This window comes from Strix uralensis, chromosome 4, assembly GCF_047716275.1.
Source record: "Strix uralensis isolate ZFMK-TIS-50842 chromosome 4, bStrUra1, whole genome shotgun sequence".
Classification (NCBI taxonomy): Eukaryota; Metazoa; Chordata; class Aves; order Strigiformes; family Strigidae; genus Strix; species Strix uralensis.
In genome coordinates, this window is record NC_133975.1 from 12468996 (window position 1) to 12492038 (window position 23043).

The window sequence follows — 23043 nt, forward strand, 5'->3', positions numbered from 1 at the left end:
ATGGGTCCAAACAACAACCAGACAAGATAATGCAAGAAAATCCATGGAAGGTTCTTCATTACAAAGAGCACACATCTGGCTCAGGAAGTCCCTCAGCAGATATCCACTGCTGGTGACTGTCAGAAATGGGAAAGTGGGTTGGATTGTCTGATCCTGTACAGCTGCTCTGAGTGCAGGTCCACGTTCTTCCCACTGGCAGTGATTATCTTCAGGGGTTCTCGGTTTGCATCGGACGAGCGACTTGAGAGCCATCCTGTGCTGCTATACTTACACTGAGTCGAGGATCACGATTCAAATCATGACATGGAAGCACTGCTACAGAGCTCATCTCGCTTCAGTTACTGGTGTAGGATGGGAAAGATGTGTAGGTTTTTATGGTTACAACTAAATTACTTAAGTTTTAACTTTTAGATAACTGTTGGTGGAAAAAGAGCATAATAAGCACACTGCTATAAATGCAAGGCAAGGCTTCACACCCCTGTTTCCTCCTGCTGTCACTGTAACTCCAACCCAGCCTGAACTCAGCATCAGAGAAGCTGTGCTATACTTATGTAACCATGGCTGGCTCCTTCTGGGTTTGTTGAAACAGAGGTTTTCTTTTTTAGAAAACATTATTTCTTCCAGAACTATAGTAGATTTTCGGATTGATCGAATATGAAATAAGCTGGCTTTAATGAAACATTGCGTGTCCTTGTACCTTCAAATAGGAAGGCTCAGTGAGAGTTCACCTGCTCCAGAAAGCACTGCCTTCCCCTCCTAAACAACCAGACTTGCTGCCAAACATCTGTGCGGCGCAGCGCTGCCTGGAGTCCAGGCTGAGCCCAGGAGCAAGGCAAACACCCTCCTCGTCATTCCCTGGGCGCGCTGGGGACACGCCAAAGCACCTGTGCACCCGTTTGCTTTGCTCGGGCATCAGACAAACCGAGCGCGGGTAGGGCAGGAAAATGCAGCGGCAGACCTCACCGCCGGCGCACGGCGGGGCTGGAGGGAGAGCTGGCGGGCGAGCAGGTGAGGGCTCTCGCCCAGACGGCGGGGAAGCCTCCGCCGGCGGACGGCGGGGGGGGAGCGCTGCAGCCGCTCCGCCCGCAGAACCGGCGGGGCCGGAGCCTCCCCCGCGGCCGCAGCAGGGCACGGAGGGGGATGTAGTCCGCGGGCGGCTGCGCGGGGCGGCGCGGAGCTGCCTACACTTCCCAAGGTGCCCGCCGCGCCGCGCCGCGGCTGTGGGTGCGCGGCACCTGCCGGGGGGGGCGGGGGGGCGGCGCCTGCCCCGCTGCGCGGCCGCGGCGGCGGGCGGGGATGGTGCCGGTGGCGGTGCCGCCCGCGGGGGCGCGGTGACGGGCGGCGGCGGGAGCGGCGGGGAGCGGCGGCAGGCGCGGCTCCTCCTGCGCGCCATGAGCACCGGCACAGGTAGGCGGGCGCGGGGCGCAGCCCAGGAGCCCCCTCGGTGTTTGGGAAGGGGACGTGGCCGCTGCCCCGCTGTGGGGTCTGTCACGTCACGTTGCGGCGCGGCTGCTCTGCGGGGTGCGGGCAGGGGGAGCCGGCTGAAAATTGGTAACCTAAAAAAAACCCAACCAAAGAGAAAATACGCGCCTGTATGTATCTCGGGGCGGGGGGGGGGGAAGAAGAGCTGCTCCTGCCGCAGCCGCGGACGCTGCCGGGCGGGAGGAGCTGCGGCTGCCGCCGCCGTGCCGGGGCGGCCGGACCCTGCGCGGCATCGCCCCGGGCGCCGCCCGCGCCCCGGCGGGAGCCCTGCGGGACGGGCCGGGCCGGCCGCGGCGGGAGGAGCCCCGGGTCCGTGTACCGCCGCGGCCGGTAGCCCAGGGCACGGCTCGGCGGGGAGGAGGGTGTCTCGCTGCTGCCTCTCTCCCCGCCCGGTGTCCCGGGGGGTGGGAGCACGCGGCTCCGCAGACGGGGATATTTGGGTTAAAATCCCGGCCTTTTCTGCTGGCCGAGATACCGTGGTGACTGATGGAGAAGGTGAAAATCACGGAGGGTTCATGGAGCCCTCGCTAGCTAGCGGTCCTACCCGGAGGGATCCAGTTGCCCAGGGCAATACAAAAGTAATTTATCCTGTGATACATGAAAAATTTGAGAACTGACTTGGAATTGTGTTTTCCAGCGATTCAGCATTCATCTGCGTTGTGTGGCAGCGGGGGGTGGTTGCTCAAGAGCACAGCTGATCGCGAAATATTACAGTCTTTAACGCAAATACAGGGTTGGGCATAGGGGGAAGGTGGAGGCTTTGAGAGTTGACTGTGTATTTTGTCTCTGAGGGTAACTGTAGCTGCTAAATATACCCTCTGCCACAACAACAGGGAGACATTGAATAGCTACAATTACGTGGTGACTCTGTATGTCAACATGCTTAATCATATCACATCCTCATAGCGAGCCAAATGAGAGCCTAGGGCAAACAAAGAGGAAAACGAGCTCCTTGTAAGAACAGTGCGAGACCTGAGGTCAGACACCTGCCAGAGACTTCAGCTAAAAACCTAGTTTGGCATTTCCTTATGTCTGTTGAAGGTGTAAATATTTCCATGTGTGCCAATCATCCACGTTCCCACGTGGGCTGTGGATGAAACATTCACTGCCAGCACGCCAGTCCTCTCCAGAGAAGTGCCCAGGCCAGGGCAGGTGTCTGGGGGTGCAGGTGAGAGCAGAGTTTCAGGGTGAATCGAATAGTGTGCTGGAAATCCCGTCTGTTGTCCATCTCTAAGGGGAATGGAGATGGTTAATGCAGCTGGCGACATCTGCACTGGAGATGATTAAACTCCAGCACAGAATCCTATCTTTGGCTACTCGTCTGTAATTTCTAACTGAAGAACATGAAATACTGTGAAACATTTAAATTCTGTAGCAGTAGAACGGATGTTGGCAGAGGGTGTGTTAAAGTCCAAAGTTGTATCTTTATAATATTTAAAATGCCTGTAAATAGATTGTAAAGTTATAAACCCAATAGAAAAGTTAGTGGATAACAGTCTAGTGCAGGGGAGACTTGACACAATTCTATCTCAGTAATTGCACCAAACATGGTGTAAATGAAATAGCAAAAATGAACCATGCCAAGATAAAAATAACATCCTGGGAAAAAAGAGAGTGGAAAAAACCCCTGAGAGTTCTTAGCTCTCATTTGAAAGTATAACTGGCAGTTTTAGGAATATTGGTTTTAAGTGTAGGTTTAGCTTTGATGTTTCCAAATTTTGATTTTGCATGTCTGTGTGGACTATGTAAACAATTTACAACCAATTTTCATGATAAATTAAATGTGAGGAGCCCACATCTACTCTGCAAAATCAATGGAAATTTTCCATTAACGTCAGTGGGGCAAGTATTGTACAGCAAATTTAATGCCACAATTTGACTAAAATCCCTGTTTCCAAAAGATTTCCACCAAAATTACTATGGAAAGGCTTTAATTCAGAGTTTTGTGTTTACTGTACAGAAGGATGTTTCTGGTTCTGCAAAGAAAATAAGGGTGCAATGAGGTATTAAAATCAGCCCCACAGAAGGTACGAGGAATTTCTGCACTGTTTTCATAATCCAGGAGAAATCTCCGCTCTTCCTGTTACTGTTGAGATGGAGTAAGCTGTTGTGGATCTGTCCTTGTCACTCCAGAAACCTTTGCTCAGTCAGTCCCCCCTCTTGTGCCGATGCAACACATCATTAGCTATCTCTATCAAGAGGGTTTTAGGCAACCCTGCGACCCTGCCTTGCCATTTTAACCCTAAGATTTGGCTTTAGATATACAAATGCTTATGTTTAGTAAACATGATTTAGTTTGTAATACATAGATACAGGCAATAAAATTTGAAGTGGCTCAGTAGTACATGCTTTGAACCATCATTCTGTATTAATGGATTGCAGACTCATGCTGTAATTTAAAATCTAGAAAGCATATGATCATGTGGCATAGTAAAACACAGCTCAAATGTGTTATTACATACGTTGTAATTAGATTTTTCCACACATGATTTTCCTCAGCTGCCTTCCATATTCCAATCCATTGATCTTGGCTGAAACTTTCTGAGAAAGAATCCATTCACTGCTTTTTTATACCTAGGAGATTTGTATAACATGGCTGTACTTTTAGGATTCTATATGTACTTTTTAAGAGTTTATAATATGGTTATGACTCTGATATTTCAGTTCTTTGCCATCTTGAAATCATAGCAAGAAGAACAGAGTATGTTACAAATTTGAAATTGAGAAAACTAGGTTCCCATCAATTCCCAGAAATAGGATATCATGGTGTCTATTATTTAAGTGCAAAAAAAGAGGAATCGCAGAGCTAATTACGTACTAGGTGAATTATCTTAGATTAGATTAAATTAAATGTCATGACACAAATTCACACAGCTATTTAGTCTTTAAACTATTATATTAGAGGAAAAATTTGATTGTCTGGATCAGAGAACAGCTAATGGGAGTGTCGCAGCCCAAATGAAGCAGGAACATAGTGATTCTGGTTACAGAAGAGGTTACACAGGTTGGTCACACAGGGTGCTGCTCTGCTTGGGAGATGCTTAATTCCTTTTCAAAGTTCACATGCAAATATGCTGACAGGAATCTTCTCTGGAGACAATAGTATGACTGTTTCAGTGTGTAGTATATTTTATAGTTAGATACAGTGTTTTGCTTTCAGCCCTTCATTTTGAGCACTAGTAGAAGAGAGTGTTGAATTACTAGATAGGAGCAGTAAGAGGTTGACTTGCTTTGGAGTTCTCCAAGAAATGAACGTGTACAGATTATAGCATGCAGTCCTCCAAATTTTGTAATTAAACAGAACTAGAACTACTTCATTTCATTGCCATTTTAGCCATGTTTCCCGGGGCGGGGGGGCGGCGTGCGGGGAAGGCAATGACACGTATTTCCTAATGGTATTTTCTTCCTCTGAAGTTGAATTGCATAGACTGTATATAATTTCTTAGACTGTAAAAAAGAGGAAGCCATATCTTAGGATTCTTTAAGGTTTTTGGTTGAAGATTCTGAAAAGGATCTCAGCTCAGTGTATGACATCTGTTAAATGGCATCCTGTTCTTGGATTGTAAGAATGTACAGCACAGTTACGAGAGGATGAAATAGGTCAGAAGAGATTATCAGGTGATGGTGCATCAGCTGGTAGCTTCTGACTGCAGGACATCCCGTCTGCCACAGGCCTTCATGTGCTGCCCCACGCTGCAGGAGATCTCTGGAAAGTGGCTAGTTCTGCTTTAAAAAACCCAGACATTTGGCTTTGTGAGCAAGATCTATTTCTTGCCAAGTTGCCTGTTTGCAGTGCAGCATCTGTACGGTAATGAGCATCCTCCATGGCTGGTATCTGTACACACCTGACTGTCATTTCAATGCAACGTTAAAGTCAGTATACTTTCAGTTTTGCTTCTCAGGACATTAATGGCTTATGTATTTAATGCCCAATAATCAACTTTGTCATAAAAACCTCATAAAAAAAAAAGAAATGCAAAGAAAACTGAAAAATTAATCAAAGCATGGCTACTGAGGTAACCTTTTCCCTCTTACCCTCTTCTATGCAATGGGCTGGCCTACATTCAAGGAGAAGTGAGGAAACTGATTTTAATTCTGCCTAATTTTATAAATCATTCCCCCTCTACACTACAGAAACTCGGGCTTTTAGCAATGGAAACACATAGCTCTTGACTGTTGTTAACTTTAAGCTCATCACTGCATTTTCCAGTCCTCCTAGGGGATTGCTGGTGCCATTAACTCACCTTCAGACCTTGGGTTCCCAAACAAAGCATCCACCACTTTCAGTAATGAATTAAACACATTTGTGTGGAAATGGGCTGCGCTGCTTGGGGCTTTTCGAAGCAGAGCTCTGTAAGCGCCGGGATGAGAGGGGACACAGCCAGCAGAGCTGTGCCTCTGCACAAAGCCCAGCGTCAGATGCAGGGCAGCGGATGGGCCTTTGAGATTCTTGGACAATTTGCTGGCTTGCTGTCTGCATCCAATGAATATAACCTTAAGGCAAATATTTCTGAATTTAGATTATTCCCCATGTCAAGATCCATTAGCAGTGTGTCAAGGTCCTTAACTGTTACTGTCTGAAATGTTGGAATGTTTTTTTCACAGCTTATTAGTTGATGGTCGTGCTCTGAAATCTAGATGGAGTATTGTTTTGCACGAAGCACGGTTACTTATTTTTCCATTTCAGAAAAGCTATGTGACAGGAATATAAACACCATTCAGTGAATATTTCTGTCCGCTTTAGGAGCCGTTCTTCTCCCTTTCTCTGTAAAAGCAAATCATTCTTCTACTGGCATTAATCAAATTGGTCAATAACTCTATTTTGGAGATTCTCTTGATCCTATAGGACAAGTTGTTTGATTTGTTGTTGAAGGAAAACAAAGTCTAAATGCAATTGGCCATGAAAAATAAACATTCCTGAATTGTGAGGTATCACTAGTGATATTTTAAAGACTTTAATGTTCTTGTAATACAGATTTTTTTTTTTGCTATTTAGAAACTGTTATTTTTAGACTTAAGTAATACTGTAATTGTAAAAGAGTAACAGACTGCAGTTGCTTCTCATGGTGGATATGAGGAACAAGTGTGGTATCTCGGTTGTTACTGCATAGCAGGTGCTCACAAATAACAGCATCCGGTTTCTTCGAAGTTTTCGAGTACCTCTCATTTCTAGAATGGGGAACTCTCTGATACTTCAGAAGAGGATGAAATGTGATGGTCCCACATTCTTCCTCTTCTCGCCAAATTAATTTGAGCTTCAGGGAAAAAAAAAATTAGAATTCATCAGCTGTACTGGTTTATGGAGTGAAATAACTGTGTATAGTATAAACGTGAAGCACTAAGCATACAGTAGTTGCGTTCCTTCAAGTCTGTTTCAGAGGATGACAAAGTAAAATTGAATCCCTGTGACATTGTTCATATGTTGAAATCCTTGGTGAAGTAGAAGGAGTTAAAGTTTGATACATATTATATGAAGAAGAAGCCACAGAACCTGTCATACAAGAACTTTTGCCACTTTAGAAAATAGGTCATATACCTCCCGCCCTTCACGGGTATGTGACTTGAGGATTCATGGTTAGAAGGGCATTTCAGAAGTAATACATAAAGCAGTTTACTAGTTGTTGTCTGAATATATACTGGCATCTTCTCTGCTGAGCAGCGCTAAGTGGGAGTAAATGAATAGGCAGCCTTATGCAGTGATTAATTTGGAGAGTTCTTGATCACAGACCACTTCGGTTTTTGCTTGACTTATTTTTACCTCTGTCAAGAGAGTTTATTGAAGTACATTTTTAAATCCCAGATTGCTGCAAATATTGCTGTTTAAAAGGATGTGAATGCTCTAGAAGTCATGAAAAATATTTTTACAGTTTCATCTTTATTTTCATCTCAGTTACTTTCATTTGCTTTGCTCTGTTTACAAATTCTTTACCTCTCTTTTCCTGTTGATGTTCTCAGTATTGCAAACTTAGCTGGGATCTGCAAGTCAAACAGGAAATTCTGTTCTTTACCTTGTAACAGACTGCTGAGGATTTTTGATAGAGTTCAGCTAAGTTGGGCTTTACAGAGTCTTGTAGGGTTTGCCTTGCTTTGGTGTTTGGTTTGCAATGCCAGCAGCACTGAAGCAATCACTGGGTTACACTTTTAGATGCAACACAGACACAGAGGATCTGATCTTTAAGGTTGCATATATAATTGTGTAGGGCACAGAGACCAAAGGAAACCATAGATATGGACCATATTGCCACTATTACCCTTGATGACAGGAAGACAGGAATGGAAAAGGGTTTGCAGCCAAATCCCGCAACTGGGATACAAGGCAGTCGGGAACAGCTGGGGCTGCGTATGTCTGCACCGCGAGTTGTAGCGAGTGTCTGGCAGCAACTTGAACACCTCACCCCTGTGACTTGCACATATGCTCTCCGTTCTGCTATCTGTTAACCTGGCTGTAAGTCAGGCTCAAAGAGTGCCAGTTGTAGGGTTTCTGCTTGTGTTCTGAGCCTCGCTGTACTTAGCGGCTTCTGCCCTGCTCAGACTAAATTAAACCCCATGTTCTGCCATTGGCTTTGGAGCAGTGACAGAAGTGTGCCTGAGCCCAGACAGTAGGTAAATACTGGTGATAAGAGGGCAGCACTGGTTTGCATGCTGTCTTGAAGCTCTCCATGACTAATAGTGTAGACTTAGGTACAGTGTTCCCACCCAATTGGTCAACAAAGTCCAGCCCCAAATCCTACCGGGGTTCGTGCAGCGAGAGGAGTTGCTGTGTGCATCCCTCGAGTGTGTGGCCTGCAAGGGGAGGTGGAGAGATCTGGTTTTGTTCCACCTGGAGAAGAGAAGGCCAAGGGGAATTGAATTGCGGTCTTCAACCTCTTAATGGGTGGGTACAGGGAAGGTGGATCCAAGCTCCTCTCACAGGTGCGTGGAAAAAGGGCAAGAGGCAGCAGTCAGGAGGTGTAGCAAGGGAAATTCTCACTGGTTGTAAGGAAAAAAAAAAAAGCACAATGCGAGTGCCTGAACCCTGGAGGGATGATGCCTGGAGAGGCTGTGAAATCTCCAGCCTCAGAGATTTTCAAAATTTGTTTGGCAAATGCCTGAGCAACCTGACCTAACTTTGAAGATTGACCTGCTGTGAGCTGGACCTCTGGACATCTGGTCCAAAATTTTTTGTGGGTATCTGAAGCCAAACTTAAGCATGACTGCAGAGCTCCTGTTGAGCTGCCACAGAGATCTACAGGTAGATGAATCTTGCATGTTTTGTGTGGCCATTTACCAGCCAGTCTTCCTGGCTATGCTTTGATGGCTCATTCCTGCCTTGGAAAATTGGAGAAAAACTAGTGTCAGCTTCATGTGTGAACGTTTGTAAGCTCTATTGCACCAGGCCCTGTGGAGAAACAGGGTTTATGTACCACAAATCTGTTGAACAGTTGCCGAAAGATGCAGACCTCCCCTGGGGGTTATGTATGTATGTATGTGCAGCTGCAGAGCTCCCCCTCAACTGGGACAGAGAGTTTAGTGTGAACATCCGACTTCTCCATCAGTGCTGGGACTTTGAAGAGTGCTAAGCATCCGTCGCCCATGGGTGAAATCACTGTGAACTGCAGAGTGTTCTGTCACTCTGAAACCAGGGCATTTATTTATGTGCCTTAGTACAGAATTAGATGTAAAAATTTTAACTTTTTTATTCTAATAGCTATGGCTTTTTATGGTACAAGACTAAGATAACAAGCATCTCAAAGACTGTCTTAATTGTTGGCTGTGAGAAGAATCAAAGCTTTTCTAGCATCTTCTTTAAGGCTTCTGTCCTTATGAACCATAAGACCTTTAGTAATAAGCATTTATGTTTCGGCTTGCTGTATGCCACATCTATTGTCATTATTTAAGATCATAACGCTGTCTGTAGCAGCTCAGATTAAATGTCTGTGTGGTCCAGTAGCCTGTGTCCAGCTGTGCCCATCATCCTGACCTGGGAACTAATGACCACAAGTGGCTAATTGTGTCCATTTTGGTCTTGAATGTTTTTCAAGATGGTACTGATGCATCACCTCAAATGCCAAATTTTAGCTCATTTTTAGTAGCGTGACCTAGATTTCATTGCAAAAAGCCAGCCTAACAATAAAGTTCTGCTTATATATTAATAGAGCTTAAAATCGTAATAGAGCTACCCAGTTATGCTGCTGTATCTTTGACTGTTGTGCTGGGTTTGTGTGTGTGGCAGGGTTTTGGTAGCAGGGGAGGGGGCTACAGTGGCGGCCCCTGTGAGAAGCTTCTTGAAGCTCCCCTGGCTCCAAGTCGGACCCGCCTCTGGCTAAGGCCAGGCCAATTAGTGATGGTGGCCATGCCTCTGCGATGATCTATTTAAGAAGGGGAACCTGAGAGGATTGGGACTTGTGAGGAGGAGTTGCGAGGAGGACATCTATGCAAACACTGAGGTCAGTGGAAGAAAGGAGGAGGAGGGGGGGAGGTACGCCGGAGCAGAGACCCCCGTGCAGCCCGTGGTGAGAGGGCAGGCTGTGCCCCTGCAGCCCATGGAGGCCACCGGTGGAGCAGATGCCCCCCTGCAGCCTGTGGAGGACCCCAGGCCACAGCAGGTGGCTGCACCCAAAGAAGGCCGGGACTCTGTGAGAAGCCCGTGCTGTTGTGGTTTGGTGCTGGGAGAATCGCAGCATGCGGGAGGGACCCACACCGGAGCAGCATGGGAGCAGCTGCATCCCATGGGAAGGACTCACACCGAGGAAAGTTTGTGGAGGACTGTCTCCCATGAGAGGGGAATCACGCTGGAGCAGGAGAAAAATGTGAGGATTTCCACCCCACCCACCCACGCACCCCCCTGAGGAAGAAGGAGCAGCAGGACTGTCCTCACTCCCCATCCCCTGCCCCCCTGCACTGCTGGGCAGAGGAGGAGGTAGAGATATCGGGAGCAAAGCTGAGCCTAGGAAGAAGGGAGGGATGGAGGAAAGGTGTTCTTAAGATATGGTAATGCTTCTCACTGTTCTACTCTGTTAAGTGTTGTTGTTGTTAGTGTCTGAATTAGTTTTATGTTCTTTTTTTCTTCCCCTAATGAGTCTGTCTTTTGCCCATGATCATTATGGATTAGTCATTCCTCTCTGTCCTTATCTCAATTCCTGAGCCTTTTGCTTTATTTTCTCCTTCCCAGTCCTGAGTGGGGAAAGGGGGAGTGAGTGGCTGCGTGGTACTCAGTTGCCCTCTGAGCTCAAACTGTGGCAATTGTGTCTATATTATTAATTGGATTTGACCTAAGACTGAAACCTAGGTTGTGCTGAGGACCCTTACCTCCTGTTACTTCTAAACTTTGGGGTTAAACAATCTTTCTGGACTGAAGTGATATGCTACAGTTTCAGGAAAACTACTGAAACAATAGGCACCCATTTCACGTTTCTTTCCATAGATTTATAATTTTAATTTGCGATATGCCTGAGTTTTTTTACCAAGGTCAAGGCTGATTTTCCGTGGGAACAACATGGTCTGTGTCCTGTAAAGAATATGAGACTGACATTAGGGTAATGCTGCCAGCTCTGAAGAAATGCTCGACTGGGCTTTCTGCATCTTGTCTCTGAAGCACATAAGGTCTACATAGATCTAGAAGCATGCCATAGTTATGCCTATTTTAGAAAGCAGCAAACAGCACGAGCTGCAAATTTAAGTTGGCAGAAGAAGCCTGACTGTTAATCTAAAGCTGTCAGAAACTGCCGTAACGTTGGTTGGATACTTGCTTGATTTACCCGTCCTGTTATGAATTAGAAAAAGGAAACTTCTTAGAGCCTTTCTAAATACAAGGGTACTTAATATTTTTGGAAATAGATAGGAATGCTATATATTGGAGGCAGTCCCAGCTTCAATTCTGGTAATTTTGGTCTCATACATGTGTTTCCTAAGGTCAGTAATTATGTATTTAATAGCGATGGATGCTTTCAGTATAGCTGCCTGCACTGTGGCCATCAAAAAGCTCACCAATATTAGTTCTGAAATTAATTTTTAGTTATCTGTTTAAACTATTTTTATGACATTGTCTAGGTTATAGGTCAAATTCAGTTGCTAAACCATCCAATCTTCTACTATGCTATATAACTGGTTGTTTTCACTCACATATCCCAATATTAAGTTGTCTGCAAAGTCAGAGCTGTCTTCCCTCAAGATAATAAAAAATAATGAACCTATTGCTTCTCCTGGTGGTTCATTTCTGTACTAATCACTCTGCTTGCTTAGAAAATGCTGTACTGGTTTATATTTTTTTTAATAAAAAAATAATTTTCTATTTTCTCTAATTGAACCTATTTTCCATAAATGAATCTGTGAATGTATTTTAAGGAGTCGTGCATCCAGTGTCGCTTACAGAGACTTTAGCAGTGAGTGAAGAGCAAACCTTGGCCTGTTAAAACAAGCTTCCTACTCTTAGTCTGCCCTGTGGCTCCGTGCTGTGGATCTGGGAGGCAGGTGATGACTATTGTGCTAGAAGGCAAAAGACTGAAGTTTAACAGGTAGCCCCTATGAATTTTCTAGGGAGATTATGGTAATTATGCTATGGAAAAAAAAATTATAATATGGGAAGTATTTCCACTGCATTGATATTACGGTACTACAAGGAATTAACAGTTACCAAAGAACCTATATTAGTCACAGTCTATTTGGCATTTCAACTTGATAGCTATGTATAGCACTTGAGCAGTAGGGAGGAAGGACTTTGGATGGACAATAAGAGCTATCCAGGAGAGCTGTTGTACTGACCCGTAAACAAGTCACCCTACGTGTTTCACTCCTTGCTGTCTCTAGGCTGCCGTCTCTTCTGCTGCTTCTGAGATGACCATTGCATCTTGCTGTCAGAGTTAAAGTCTCTTTTTATAAATTTATTTAGACTTTTTGTTGTATGCTTCTGTGTAAGCATCTTAAAATGTTATGCCTTAAATTATTAATGCAATAAAAATCAGAAAACTTTTAAATACAAATAATGTAATTAAGAAGGTAATCACTGTTATATTAATATTCCCTATATTGCGTCTGACTGCAGTTTATGTTGTTTGTAAACTTTTGGGAGGAGGTGCTGTCTCTGGCTTTGTGTACTGTATAAACAAACGTATTATTTTTGGTCCCAAGCTGGAAGATAACATCATCTCTTTGGGAAAGCTCTGCCATATTTTGCAGGAACTCCTCGCTTTTTTGGTAGTGTGTATCACTCTTTACATTTATGTTCTTTGATGTCAGGGTTTCTTTTTAGTAGAATTCAATGACTATATTGTTGGTGCTGTGTATTTTTGTAAATATATTTAGCTTTTTAATAGTATTTTTGGTTAATCGACTGCAGAGCTCTCACAAGAGAAGGGAATTTGTTTGTACACACAGGAGAATTGAGAAGACATTTGTGACTTGTGTTTGGTAGGATTTGTCAAGAGGAAGAGAATCTGAAATACCGAAGTCTGAATTAAATGTTGCATCCATTAGGTCACTCTGACTTCATGTGCGTAAGGCTTAACGCGGTTTGAGTTATTTTTGGCACTGGCATGAGTGGTTGACATTTGTCTACAGAAGTAAGAAAGGAAAATGAAAGCTTAATTTGTTTGCCATCTTCCACTAAGTTTTGAAAAATAATATCTGGTCCTTAGCTTCTATAGTGGCTCAAGGAGGGAGGGAAGGGTTGGGATTGTAAAAACCAACTGCAATAAAGCCAGTTTCCTGCTGTTAACTCCATGCCCCAGGCAGCCTAAATATTTCCCTCCCCCTCCCCCCGCCCCCCCCCCCCCCCCCCAGTTTTTTGTTTCTGTCTGGATCATATCCATGAGGAAATTCACTTGAAAAAGAAATCAAGATTGCAGCTGGTGTCACCCATCAGATAAGACTGCACACGTACAATACGTTAAAAAGAAATCCCACAAGAACCTAATCCAGAAAATGTTCTTTTAGTTTTACATGGTAGGAAAAGGCTGCACATACTGGCACCCGAGCTGCAAGTGTGCAGCCCCACCAAGGAATCTGTGCAGCCCACAGTGATGACTCTCCCAGCAGACCCTTGCCAGCAGCTGCCACTGTCACTTGCCAGTTGTTTAAAGCTCTCTAAAGGTGACGTAACGCAGCAAAGAGATAAGATGCAGCTCTTTCCTCTAGAGGCAGGCTTAAGTTAATAGTTCCCCAAAGGCCAGTGTTACAGATACATACAGAAAAGTGGAAAAGCCCCAGCTTTTCTCTCTGCTCGCCCATCTCCTTTTCCTAGCCCAGTAGGGAAGCTGGGGATGGAGGCAGCTTTCCAATTTTTCAATTTTTGCAGCTTTCATCAGTCATAAGCACATAAATACAGTAGGTAATTTGGAAAAATATCTGTGATCCATTCCAGATCAGACTGATAACAGGTGTCAGTGACCTGAAAGCTTAGTTATTGGGGTGGAGATTATTTCAGTCCTGAAGACTTGTACTGAGTCGAGCTTGTTTACTGGGTACATTTGTATAAAGTGGACCTACTCCAAGCCACACATAGCACTTCTGTTCAAAAGACATCGAAACAACCAAGTTCATTTTATGAAAAATCTGACCGAAGTGCATCACACTGATTGTCCCCTAATGCTCTCTGTATGGCAGCATCAAGTGCCTATATTCTTGTGTTTGCCATCACCTTGTGATCATTTCATAGTTCCAGAAGAGTGTAACCACTGGTATAGTAAGACTGTAACCACTGGGGCTCGTACACCTCCCTTATGAGGACAAGCTGAGAGACTTGGGGGTGTTCAGTCTGGAGAAGAGAAGGCTCTGGGGGGACCTTATAGCAGCCTTCCAGTACTTAAAGGGGCTACAGGAAAGGTGGGGAGGGACTATTGATCAGGGAGTGTAGTGATAGGATGAGGGGTAACTGTTTCAAACTGAAAGAGGGTAGGTTTAGATTAAATATGAGGAAGAAAATTCTTTACTGTGAGGGTGGTGAGACACTGGAACAGGTTGCCCAGAGAAGCTGTGGCTGCCCCCTCCCTGGCAGTGTTCAAGGTCAGGTTGGACGGGGCTTTGAGCAACCTGGTCTAGTGGAAGGTGTCCCTGCCCATGGCAGGGGGGGTGCAACTATATGATCTTTAAGGTCCCTTCCAACCCAAACCATTCTATGATTCTATGATAATTTAATACTGGGGGAAAGACCATCTGCATAACAAGAACCATGTAAATGAAACGTGGAGCAGACAGGTCAGACCAGGGGGTGTCCACTGGGGACCAGTGCAGCACCAGCACTGGGTAGTTACGAAGAACTGCACTGTTGAACAAACTCATTTCAGCTTTTGTGTTGTTTGAAGCCTTTCTCCAGTGGGTTGTGCCTACACTTGTCATGCATATGGGTCATTGCAGTTTTGTTGATGAGGAGTGGTTGTTTGACCTCCATCAAGTTCAATGGGCCTGGTGTAAGGAAAAGTGCTGACATGTGTTTCTTTGCAGGAAATCCTCAATATCATACAATAATGGGCTTTAACTGGGCTTCAGACCACAGAAGCGTATGTTTTAGAAGCTATATTTTGAAAAGGGTACTCCAAAATTTGTTCAATTTTATAGTTTATTTTAAGAAAGTCGTAAGGGTTATTTTCAGAGCTGTTGACATGAAGCCACAGATGAAACAGCAGCCAGCCCTGAAGCCTACAGCCCCCATAGGGAATGCCTGTCAAAATGTGTCATGGCAGAGCATCAGGGTAGGGCACTGGCAAATTAAATTTCTCTTACACGTGCCCAGAGAGTCTCAAGAAACCAGAAGTGCTAATGCTAGGGATGCTGGCTTATCAAAGCAGTGCAGCTACATGCAAGAGGATTAATTGTACTAATACACGCTTATAGTTCATCAAGCTAATAAGGCTCTGCAACATCTGATGCAAATCCACAAAAGAGCTAAAGTTCATAGGCATTATATTGAGGCTTTAGTTTGAAATGGACATTATTCATGTTTACGGCTTGGAATTCCTCATCTGTAGTGCTCATCATAATGTTATAAAAGTTATTCTAATACTGATTCCTTAAATGTTTTGAGGTGAATAATTTTCTAATTCAAGACTAGATACACTCTTTGTCACATATAGTCCCACTGAAGCATAAAGAACTACGTACCAATATAAGAAATAAAACTGTAATATGCTGTAGTTATTAAAAGCTGCCCCTTACCTTACAATTGAAAATTTGAAGAATCATTTTTTGAAAAAGTTTGATTCAAATAAGAATATTTTAGATTTCAGAGATTTTTATTGATAATATTACTCAGAGACCAATTCCAGATACAGCTTTGGTCAGCTTTCTTGTGCAGACATAGATACTAAAATATTGCTCAAAGTTGAGCCCCCAGAGCCCACTCATCTATGAACTATTGTGCTGCAAATTATTAATGGAATACGTTATTCTGGAAGTTCTCATCTATTTTGTGTAAATTTTAATGCAAATGAATTGTAGATAAAATATGCTAGGACATTAAATGTTTATTTGAGATAATAGTTCTGTTTATTCAGCTTGGGAAAACTGAAGGTGAAGTTAAGAGTACACTTAAAAAATGTAGATAGGAAGCAAGAAAACAGGTTTTAATTATGATTTAAAATAAAATCAGTAAGCAAATAGGTCTAGAATAAAATTATGAAAGATTACTGTAGGTTGCTACTAAACTATTTGAAGTGTGCCGCATTTGCCACGTTAGAATTAAACAAATAGCAGCTTAATGCGTTAAGTCATTTCAGTGACATCTTGCTTATGGGTTGGAAAATTAAGTGTTATGACAAAAGGTACATGGACAGATCCAGCAGCTCAGGATTGGCTCCAAGGGGTGGAAGGCTGGAGGACAGTTTTGGGTCCCTTGTTACCAGTCACGTCGGGGAGATGCTTTTGGCCCCTGCCTTGGATTGGTGGGAGATTCTCAGCTACATTTCTCAGGGCATTGTCACCGCCATCCTATTTCCCCCACCACAGCAGCAGAATTGGTGAGTGGAATGAAGGGACCATTTCTGGTGTTTCCGAGAGGAATATCATTTGCTGTGGGAGTATTTTTTTCTCTTTTTCCCTAATATTTTTGCCTGCGATTGGGGCTACACTGGTGAGTGGAAGTGCCCTGCTTACTTTGTCTGCTCTTCCTCGCACCATGGAAAGGTGGCTTCACAACAAAACCCACGTGATTAGCATTCTTGCTCCAAAGCAAGGTATTGTAGTGTAGCTTTAGGACTTTAAATAATCTTATACTATTTTTTTTTAGTTACTGTAATATCATCAGTTTACCAGATAGTATACAAACAGCAGCAAAAACCTTATGAGTATCTCTGAGATCTATCAATTAGGCCATGTATACTCACAAGAAAATTAAGGGAGAAATTGCAAGCAGTAGCACCCATGTTCATAAATCAGAATACAAGTTGGAGCTTCTTTTTTACCATTTAGATTTTGTTTATGTTGTTCACACAGGAAAGGAATGATGAGACTTTTTAAAATGTTAAAAACCTTTAACCTTTTTCTGCAACTATGACAAATAGAACCAAATTAAAACAATAAAAAAATAGAGAACAGATTGCTGCATAATCACTTATCTCCCAGTGATGGTACTTAATTTAAAACGTCAAGTATTTCAAGGCTGTGATAAAATTGTGAGACTTAACAATGCTTATATTGCAGTCAGAACTCCCAGAGCTTCCATGTCAAACAGTCAGCCAAAATGGAAAATGCAACCAGATTAGAGGTGTTAATCACATCGCCTGTTCTTTAAATTGTAAGGAACCTGTGCGGGGTGTAGAGTCTGGAAACTGGGTACCTGTGCAGTAAGGCCTCAGACCCATCGGATATGTGGTTAGGTGGGATTGGTATTTACTGTCTCAACAAAATCCCTACTTCTAAGGTAAATTACGATGCCAAATGTGTAATTTTGTAAACCAGGTTGGTTTCTTTGTATGTTTGGTGTATGCATAGATGTAAAAAGACATCTTGACTTCTCTGCTTCACTATGACTTTTTGGTGGTGGGATCACCAGGGTCACTGTATGTCTAATATTTGGTTTGTAGGATTGTAATGAAATTCCTCCTGAATTCTTGGGGTCAGTCCTTGGGCCAGGCTGCTGCAAATCTGAAGGTAGGAGGTGTAAATGGAAATAGGCACATTCATTGTGATTGATAGCACCATGGGACAAGAAATTTATTCTGACATTTATATCTGAAAAAAAAAAAAAAGTCATTCATTTAGCCATCTATACATGAGTGTGCCTAAAATTAGCTTCTACTCTGTTAGAATCCAGTGGTCTACAGCTACATGCTCAAATCAGAAATGTTGATCCCCCAGGACATCCCAAGTTCGTTATGGCAGATCCAGAGAGAAAAGTTTTGCTTTATAACTTATGTAATATGATATTATCATGGAAGGTGGTATGTAGTATGATATTATGATGTAGTATGATATTATGATGGAAGGTTTTGTAAAGAAACCTGGATGGGCAAAGATGCTGCAAGTTAAAGGTGTTCAGCAGCACTGAACACCAGGTTACTTTTTGATAGATGCTAAATATGAGTTAGGAAGGCTAATTTTAATCACCCTGCTTTAAAGTGTGTGTCCTCACTCACTTGTGATGATGTTCATGTTAGGAATTTTTGACAGGTCTGTTTTGCTGTCGTGCCAGGGTCCTGCCACTGTGTCCTAGTTTAACCAGGATAGGGTTAAGTTTCCCCAGCAGTGGGGGGGGAGCTCTAGCCGGGTTATTCAGATACCATGCCACGTCACATCCTGGCAGGTCACATTTTTCCTGGCGGGAGCGCGGTGCACTCGTGGTCTTGTACATCGTGCTTCAAACTGCTGTATTTGGTAGCTATTTTGCTCTGTTCATTGCTGTCACTATTACTGTTATTGCTGTTGCTTGTTGTGTTGCTATTGCACTGTTGTATTAAACCTCTCCTTATTTCAGTCTTGGGGCTTTGTATTTCACTCCCTTTGTGGGGGAGGGGCAGTGGCCGCGTGGTCTCAGACCCCGGCAGGGGCTAAACCACCACAACTTTGGCGCTCCAACGTGAGGCTGGAGAAGACTGAAATAAGGACAAAAGGAGATTACCCAGGCAGTGGCTCTCGGGCCAGTCCGGATTGGGCAGGAGATTAAGAACGTGCTCTACACCGCAGCCGGGGAGAATGGCCCTTCCTGGAGCCTTTGGCAGAGAGCAGATGGGGAATCCCGAGGCCAACCTCTAGGCTTTTGGAGCCGGGGATACAAAGGCTCTGAAGCTAACTATACCCTGACTGAGAAGGAGATACTGGCAGCGTATGAAGGAATTCGAGCTGCCTCAGAAGTGGTCGGCACTGAGACACAGCTCCTCCTGGCACCTCGACTGCCGGTGCTGGGATGGATGTTCAAAGGAAAGGCTCCCTCCACACATCATGCAACAGATGCCACGTGGAGTAAATGGGTTGCGTTGATAACACAACGGGCTCGAATAGGGAACCGCGACCCCCCAGGATTAGTGGAAATGATCATGAACTGGCCAGAGAGCAAAGATGCTGGGATGTCACCAGAACAAGAGGTGAAACGTGCTGAGGAGGCCCCACCATATAACGAGCTGCCAGAGGAAGAAAAACAATATGCCCTGTTCACTGATGGGTCTTGCCGCATTGTGGGAAAACATCGACGGTGGAATGCTGCAGTGTGGCATCCCACACGAGAAACCACTGAAGCTGTTGAGGGACAAGGGGAATCGAGCCAGTTCGCAGAGGTGAAAGCCATCCAGTTAGCTTTGGAGATTGCTGAATGAGAAAAGTGGCCGAGGCTCTATATCTACACTGACTCGTGGGTGATGGCAAGTGCCCTGTGGATGTGGTTGCAGCAATGGAAACAGAACAACTGGCAACGCAAGGGCAGACCCATCTGGTCCGCTGAAGTATGGCAGGACATTGCAGCCTGGGTGGAGAACCTCGTTGTGAAGGTGCGCCATGTGGATGCCCATATACCCAAGAGTCGAGCCACTGATGAACATCAGCATAACCAGCAGGCAGACCAAGCTGCTAAGATTGAGGTGGCTCAGGTGGACTTGGACTGGCAGCGTAAAGGTGAACTGTTCATAGCCCGGTGGGCCCATGAGACCTCGGGCCACCAAGGCAGAGATGCAACATATAGGTGGGCTCGAGATCGAGGGGTGGACCTCACCATTGACACCATTGCAGAGATCATCCACGGATGTGAGATATGTGCTGCAATCAAACAAGCCAAACGGGTGAAGCCCCAGCAGAATGAAGATCGATGGATGAAATATAAATATGGAGAGGCCTGGCAGATCGACTACATCACACTACCACAGACCCGCCGAGGCAAGCGCCATGTGCTCACAATGGTGGAAGCAACCACTGGGTGGCTCGAAACTTATCCAGTGTCCCACGCCACCGCCCGAAGTACCATCCTGGGCCTTGAAGAGCGAGTCCTGTGGCGACACGGCACCCCAGAGAGGATTGAGTCGGACAACGGGACTCACTTCCAAAATAACCTCATAGATGCCTGGGCAGAAGAACACGGCATCGAGTGGGTCTACCACATCCCCTACCACGCACCAGCCTCCGGGAAGATTGAGCGCTACAATGGACTGTTAAAAACTACATTGAGAGCAATGAGGGGTGGAACCTTCAAACACTGGGACACACATCTGACAAAGGCCACTTGGTTAGTGAACACAAGAGGATCTGCCAATCGAGCTGGCCCGGCTCAGTCAAAACTTCCACGTGTTGTGGACGGGGATAGAGTCCCTGTGGTGCGCATGAGGGACCTGCTGGGAAAAATGGTCTGGGTTAGTCCTGCGCCGGGCAAAGGCAAACCCATCCACGGGATTGTTTTTGCTCAAGGACCTGGGTGCACCTGGTGGGTGATGCAGAAGGATGGAGAGGTCCGATGCATGCCACAAGGGGACTTGATTGTGGGTGAAAACACACCATGAGTTATACTGTGCTTTTGTCAATTTTTTCTTTGTCAGTGCTAATTGCTAAGTGGCAGCTGGATGTGACGCACATGGTATAGAATAAAGGGGTGGATTATGTCCTGGTTTAACCAGGATAGGGTTAAGTTTCCCCAGCAGTGGGGGGGGAGCTCTAGCCGGGTTATTCAGATACCATGCCACGTCACATCCTGGCAGGTCACATTTTTCCTGGCGCGGGAGCGCGGTGCACTCGTGGTCTTGTACATCGTGCTTCAAACTGCTGTATTTGGTAGCTATTTTGCTCTGTTCATTGCTGTCACTATTACTGTTATTGTTATTGCTGTTGCTTGTTGTGTTGCTATTGCATTGTTGTATTAAACCTTTCCTTATTTCAGTCTTGGGGCTTTGTATTTCACTCCCTTTGTGGGGGAGGGGCAGTGGCCGCGTGGTCTCAGACCCTGGCAGGGGCTAAACCACCACACACTGGGATGAAGTGGAGCAGGTCCATGGACAGGCTACCTGGACTGTCAGAGGCTGGGTGTGCAAGGAGGGGCTGTGGGAGCCAGGCTCCTGCACAAGCCTGAGGAAGAAAATCACAGAATCACAGAATCATCTAGGTTGGAAAGGACCTTGAAGATCATCTAGTCCAACCGTTAACCTAGCACTGACAGTTCCCAACTACACCATATCCCTCAGCGCTATGTCGACTCTACTCTTAAACACCTCCAGGGATAGAGACTCCACCACCTCCCTGGGCAGCCCATTCCAACACCTAACAACCCGTTCTGTAAAGAAATGCTTCCTAATATCCAGTCTAAACCTTCCCTGGCGCAACTTGAGGCCATTCCCTCTTGTTCTATCACTTATTACTTGGTTAAAGAGACTCATCCCCAGCTCTCTGCAACCTCCTTTCAGGTAGTTGTAGAGGGCGATGAGTTCTCCCCTCAGCCTCCTCTTCTCCAGACTAAACAACCCCAGTTCCCTCAGCCGCTCCTCGTACGACATGTGCTCCAGACCCTTCACCAGCTTCGTTGCCCTTCTCTGGACACGCTCAAGTAATTCAATGTCCTTTTTGTAGTGAGGGGCCCAAAACTGAACACAGGAATTGAGGTGCGGCCTCACCAGTGCCGAGTACAGGGGTAAGATCACTTCCCTGTCCCTGCTGGCCACGCTATTTCTGATACAAAAAAAATCACTGTCTTCGTGTTTGTACTGGTGGGCTGTAGAAAAGATGGACCTGGACTCTTCTTGAGGTGTATGGCAAAAGGACGAGTCACCATGACAGCTTGTGACATGGCAAGTTCTGACTAGGTATAACGGAAAACAACATTCCCAAGAAGGTGGTATAGCACTGGAACAGGTTGCCCAGGGAAGTGGTGGCCTTCCATCCTTGGAGGTTTTCAGATCTGGACAGAACAAGGCCCTCGGCAACCTGATCTAATGGGATCTGTGCTGAGCAGGAGGCTGGACTATATGACCTCCAGAGGTGCCTTCCAACCTAAATTATTCTGTGGTTCTAAATATAGCACGTGGGAGTGCTAAACTTGACTTTGGCGTGATTAAAATTGCATTTAAAGCTGGAGCAGGGCAGCAAGGCAATGCTTCTGGGACTCTCATGCAGCACTTCCAAAAAATATAGACACACCTACATTTTCAATGGAAACTCAGTTATTCTGTAGCATAATGATATACCAACTGAGAGTTATATGAGTGTTTTAAAACCATAGCTATGTCTCAGGGTGTCCATGATGCTTAGATGTACTTTGGAAGAGGTCAGATTTAATTCTCCAGGTCATAAACTGAACAGCTGAATGGATTCAAGGCTTCTATTTCCCATTCTGTGACAGATAATTAAAAGATCTAATCTCTTGTACAGCTGACCTGAGAATAAAGACAATACATTGCTAATATTGTATAGATTTTCTGCATAGTAGAGTACTCAGCTTCTCATTTTTAATTTAATATGTGGCTACTACAACTAGGCCAATTTTAAGATAGTGTCTCGATTTCAAGTTGAATCTTGGGACCGTTATTTTCTTGTGGACTGAATGTAAAATATAGTGAATTCCTAGATAGGAGAGGTAGAATCTCATTAGTATAAAACTGCCTGTAAAACGATTATAAAAGGTAATGAAGAAAAGGAATTTTTTTAATGATTCCAAGTTTGAAAAAGCAAAATTTATTTTATTACATTTTCTAATTATGTCCATACTTCATCATAGGACTAATAAAAGGATTGATACATACCAGACTCTAGGATTAGCATATAAGCATTAAAGCCTTTGAGCAGGTCTGAGTGTGTTTGAAAGGTTTTTGGATCAGTGCTTTAAGTAAAATAATTAAATCTTACTCTGTGAGTAGAAGAACACACTTTAATGTGATTGTTAGAATTCTACCTTTGTACAGATGTAATCTCACTGTTTGAAAAGGGAACATAGAGAATGAATGAAAAACTCCATCTCAGTAGCTTTCAGATTGGTTATAATCAGATTATTTTCTGTCTTTTCCCAATCTCTGTTAATTATTAACAGACCAAATGTGGAAGTGGGAAATATGTCAGTCTGCTGGAGGATCCTTGGGGACTGCTGTTACAGTGCTACAGTGTCGGACGCATAGGCTGCCTATCTGGAGGACAAGATGATTTAAAGCAATTTTCCTTTACCCTTCCCTGCTGCTAAGTGGAACTCACAACTGG

General features: G+C 44.6%; 1 protein-coding gene across 6 annotated transcripts in view; it reads left to right on the forward strand.

The window, feature by feature from the left end:
• The first annotated feature begins 1280 nt into the window (after positions 1-1280).
• The window catches only part of ABLIM2 (actin binding LIM protein family member 2), a 149933-nt gene continuing 128170 nt past the window's right edge, over positions 1281-23043 (forward strand). For all 6 annotated transcript variants that reach the window (XM_074865675.1, XM_074865677.1, XM_074865679.1 and 3 more), the window contains exon 1: positions 1281-1407. In XM_074865675.1, coding sequence (XP_074721776.1) covers positions 1392-1407 — 16 coding nt within the window. In that variant the 5' untranslated portion in view covers positions 1281-1391. The remainder of the gene's footprint in view (positions 1408-23043) is intronic.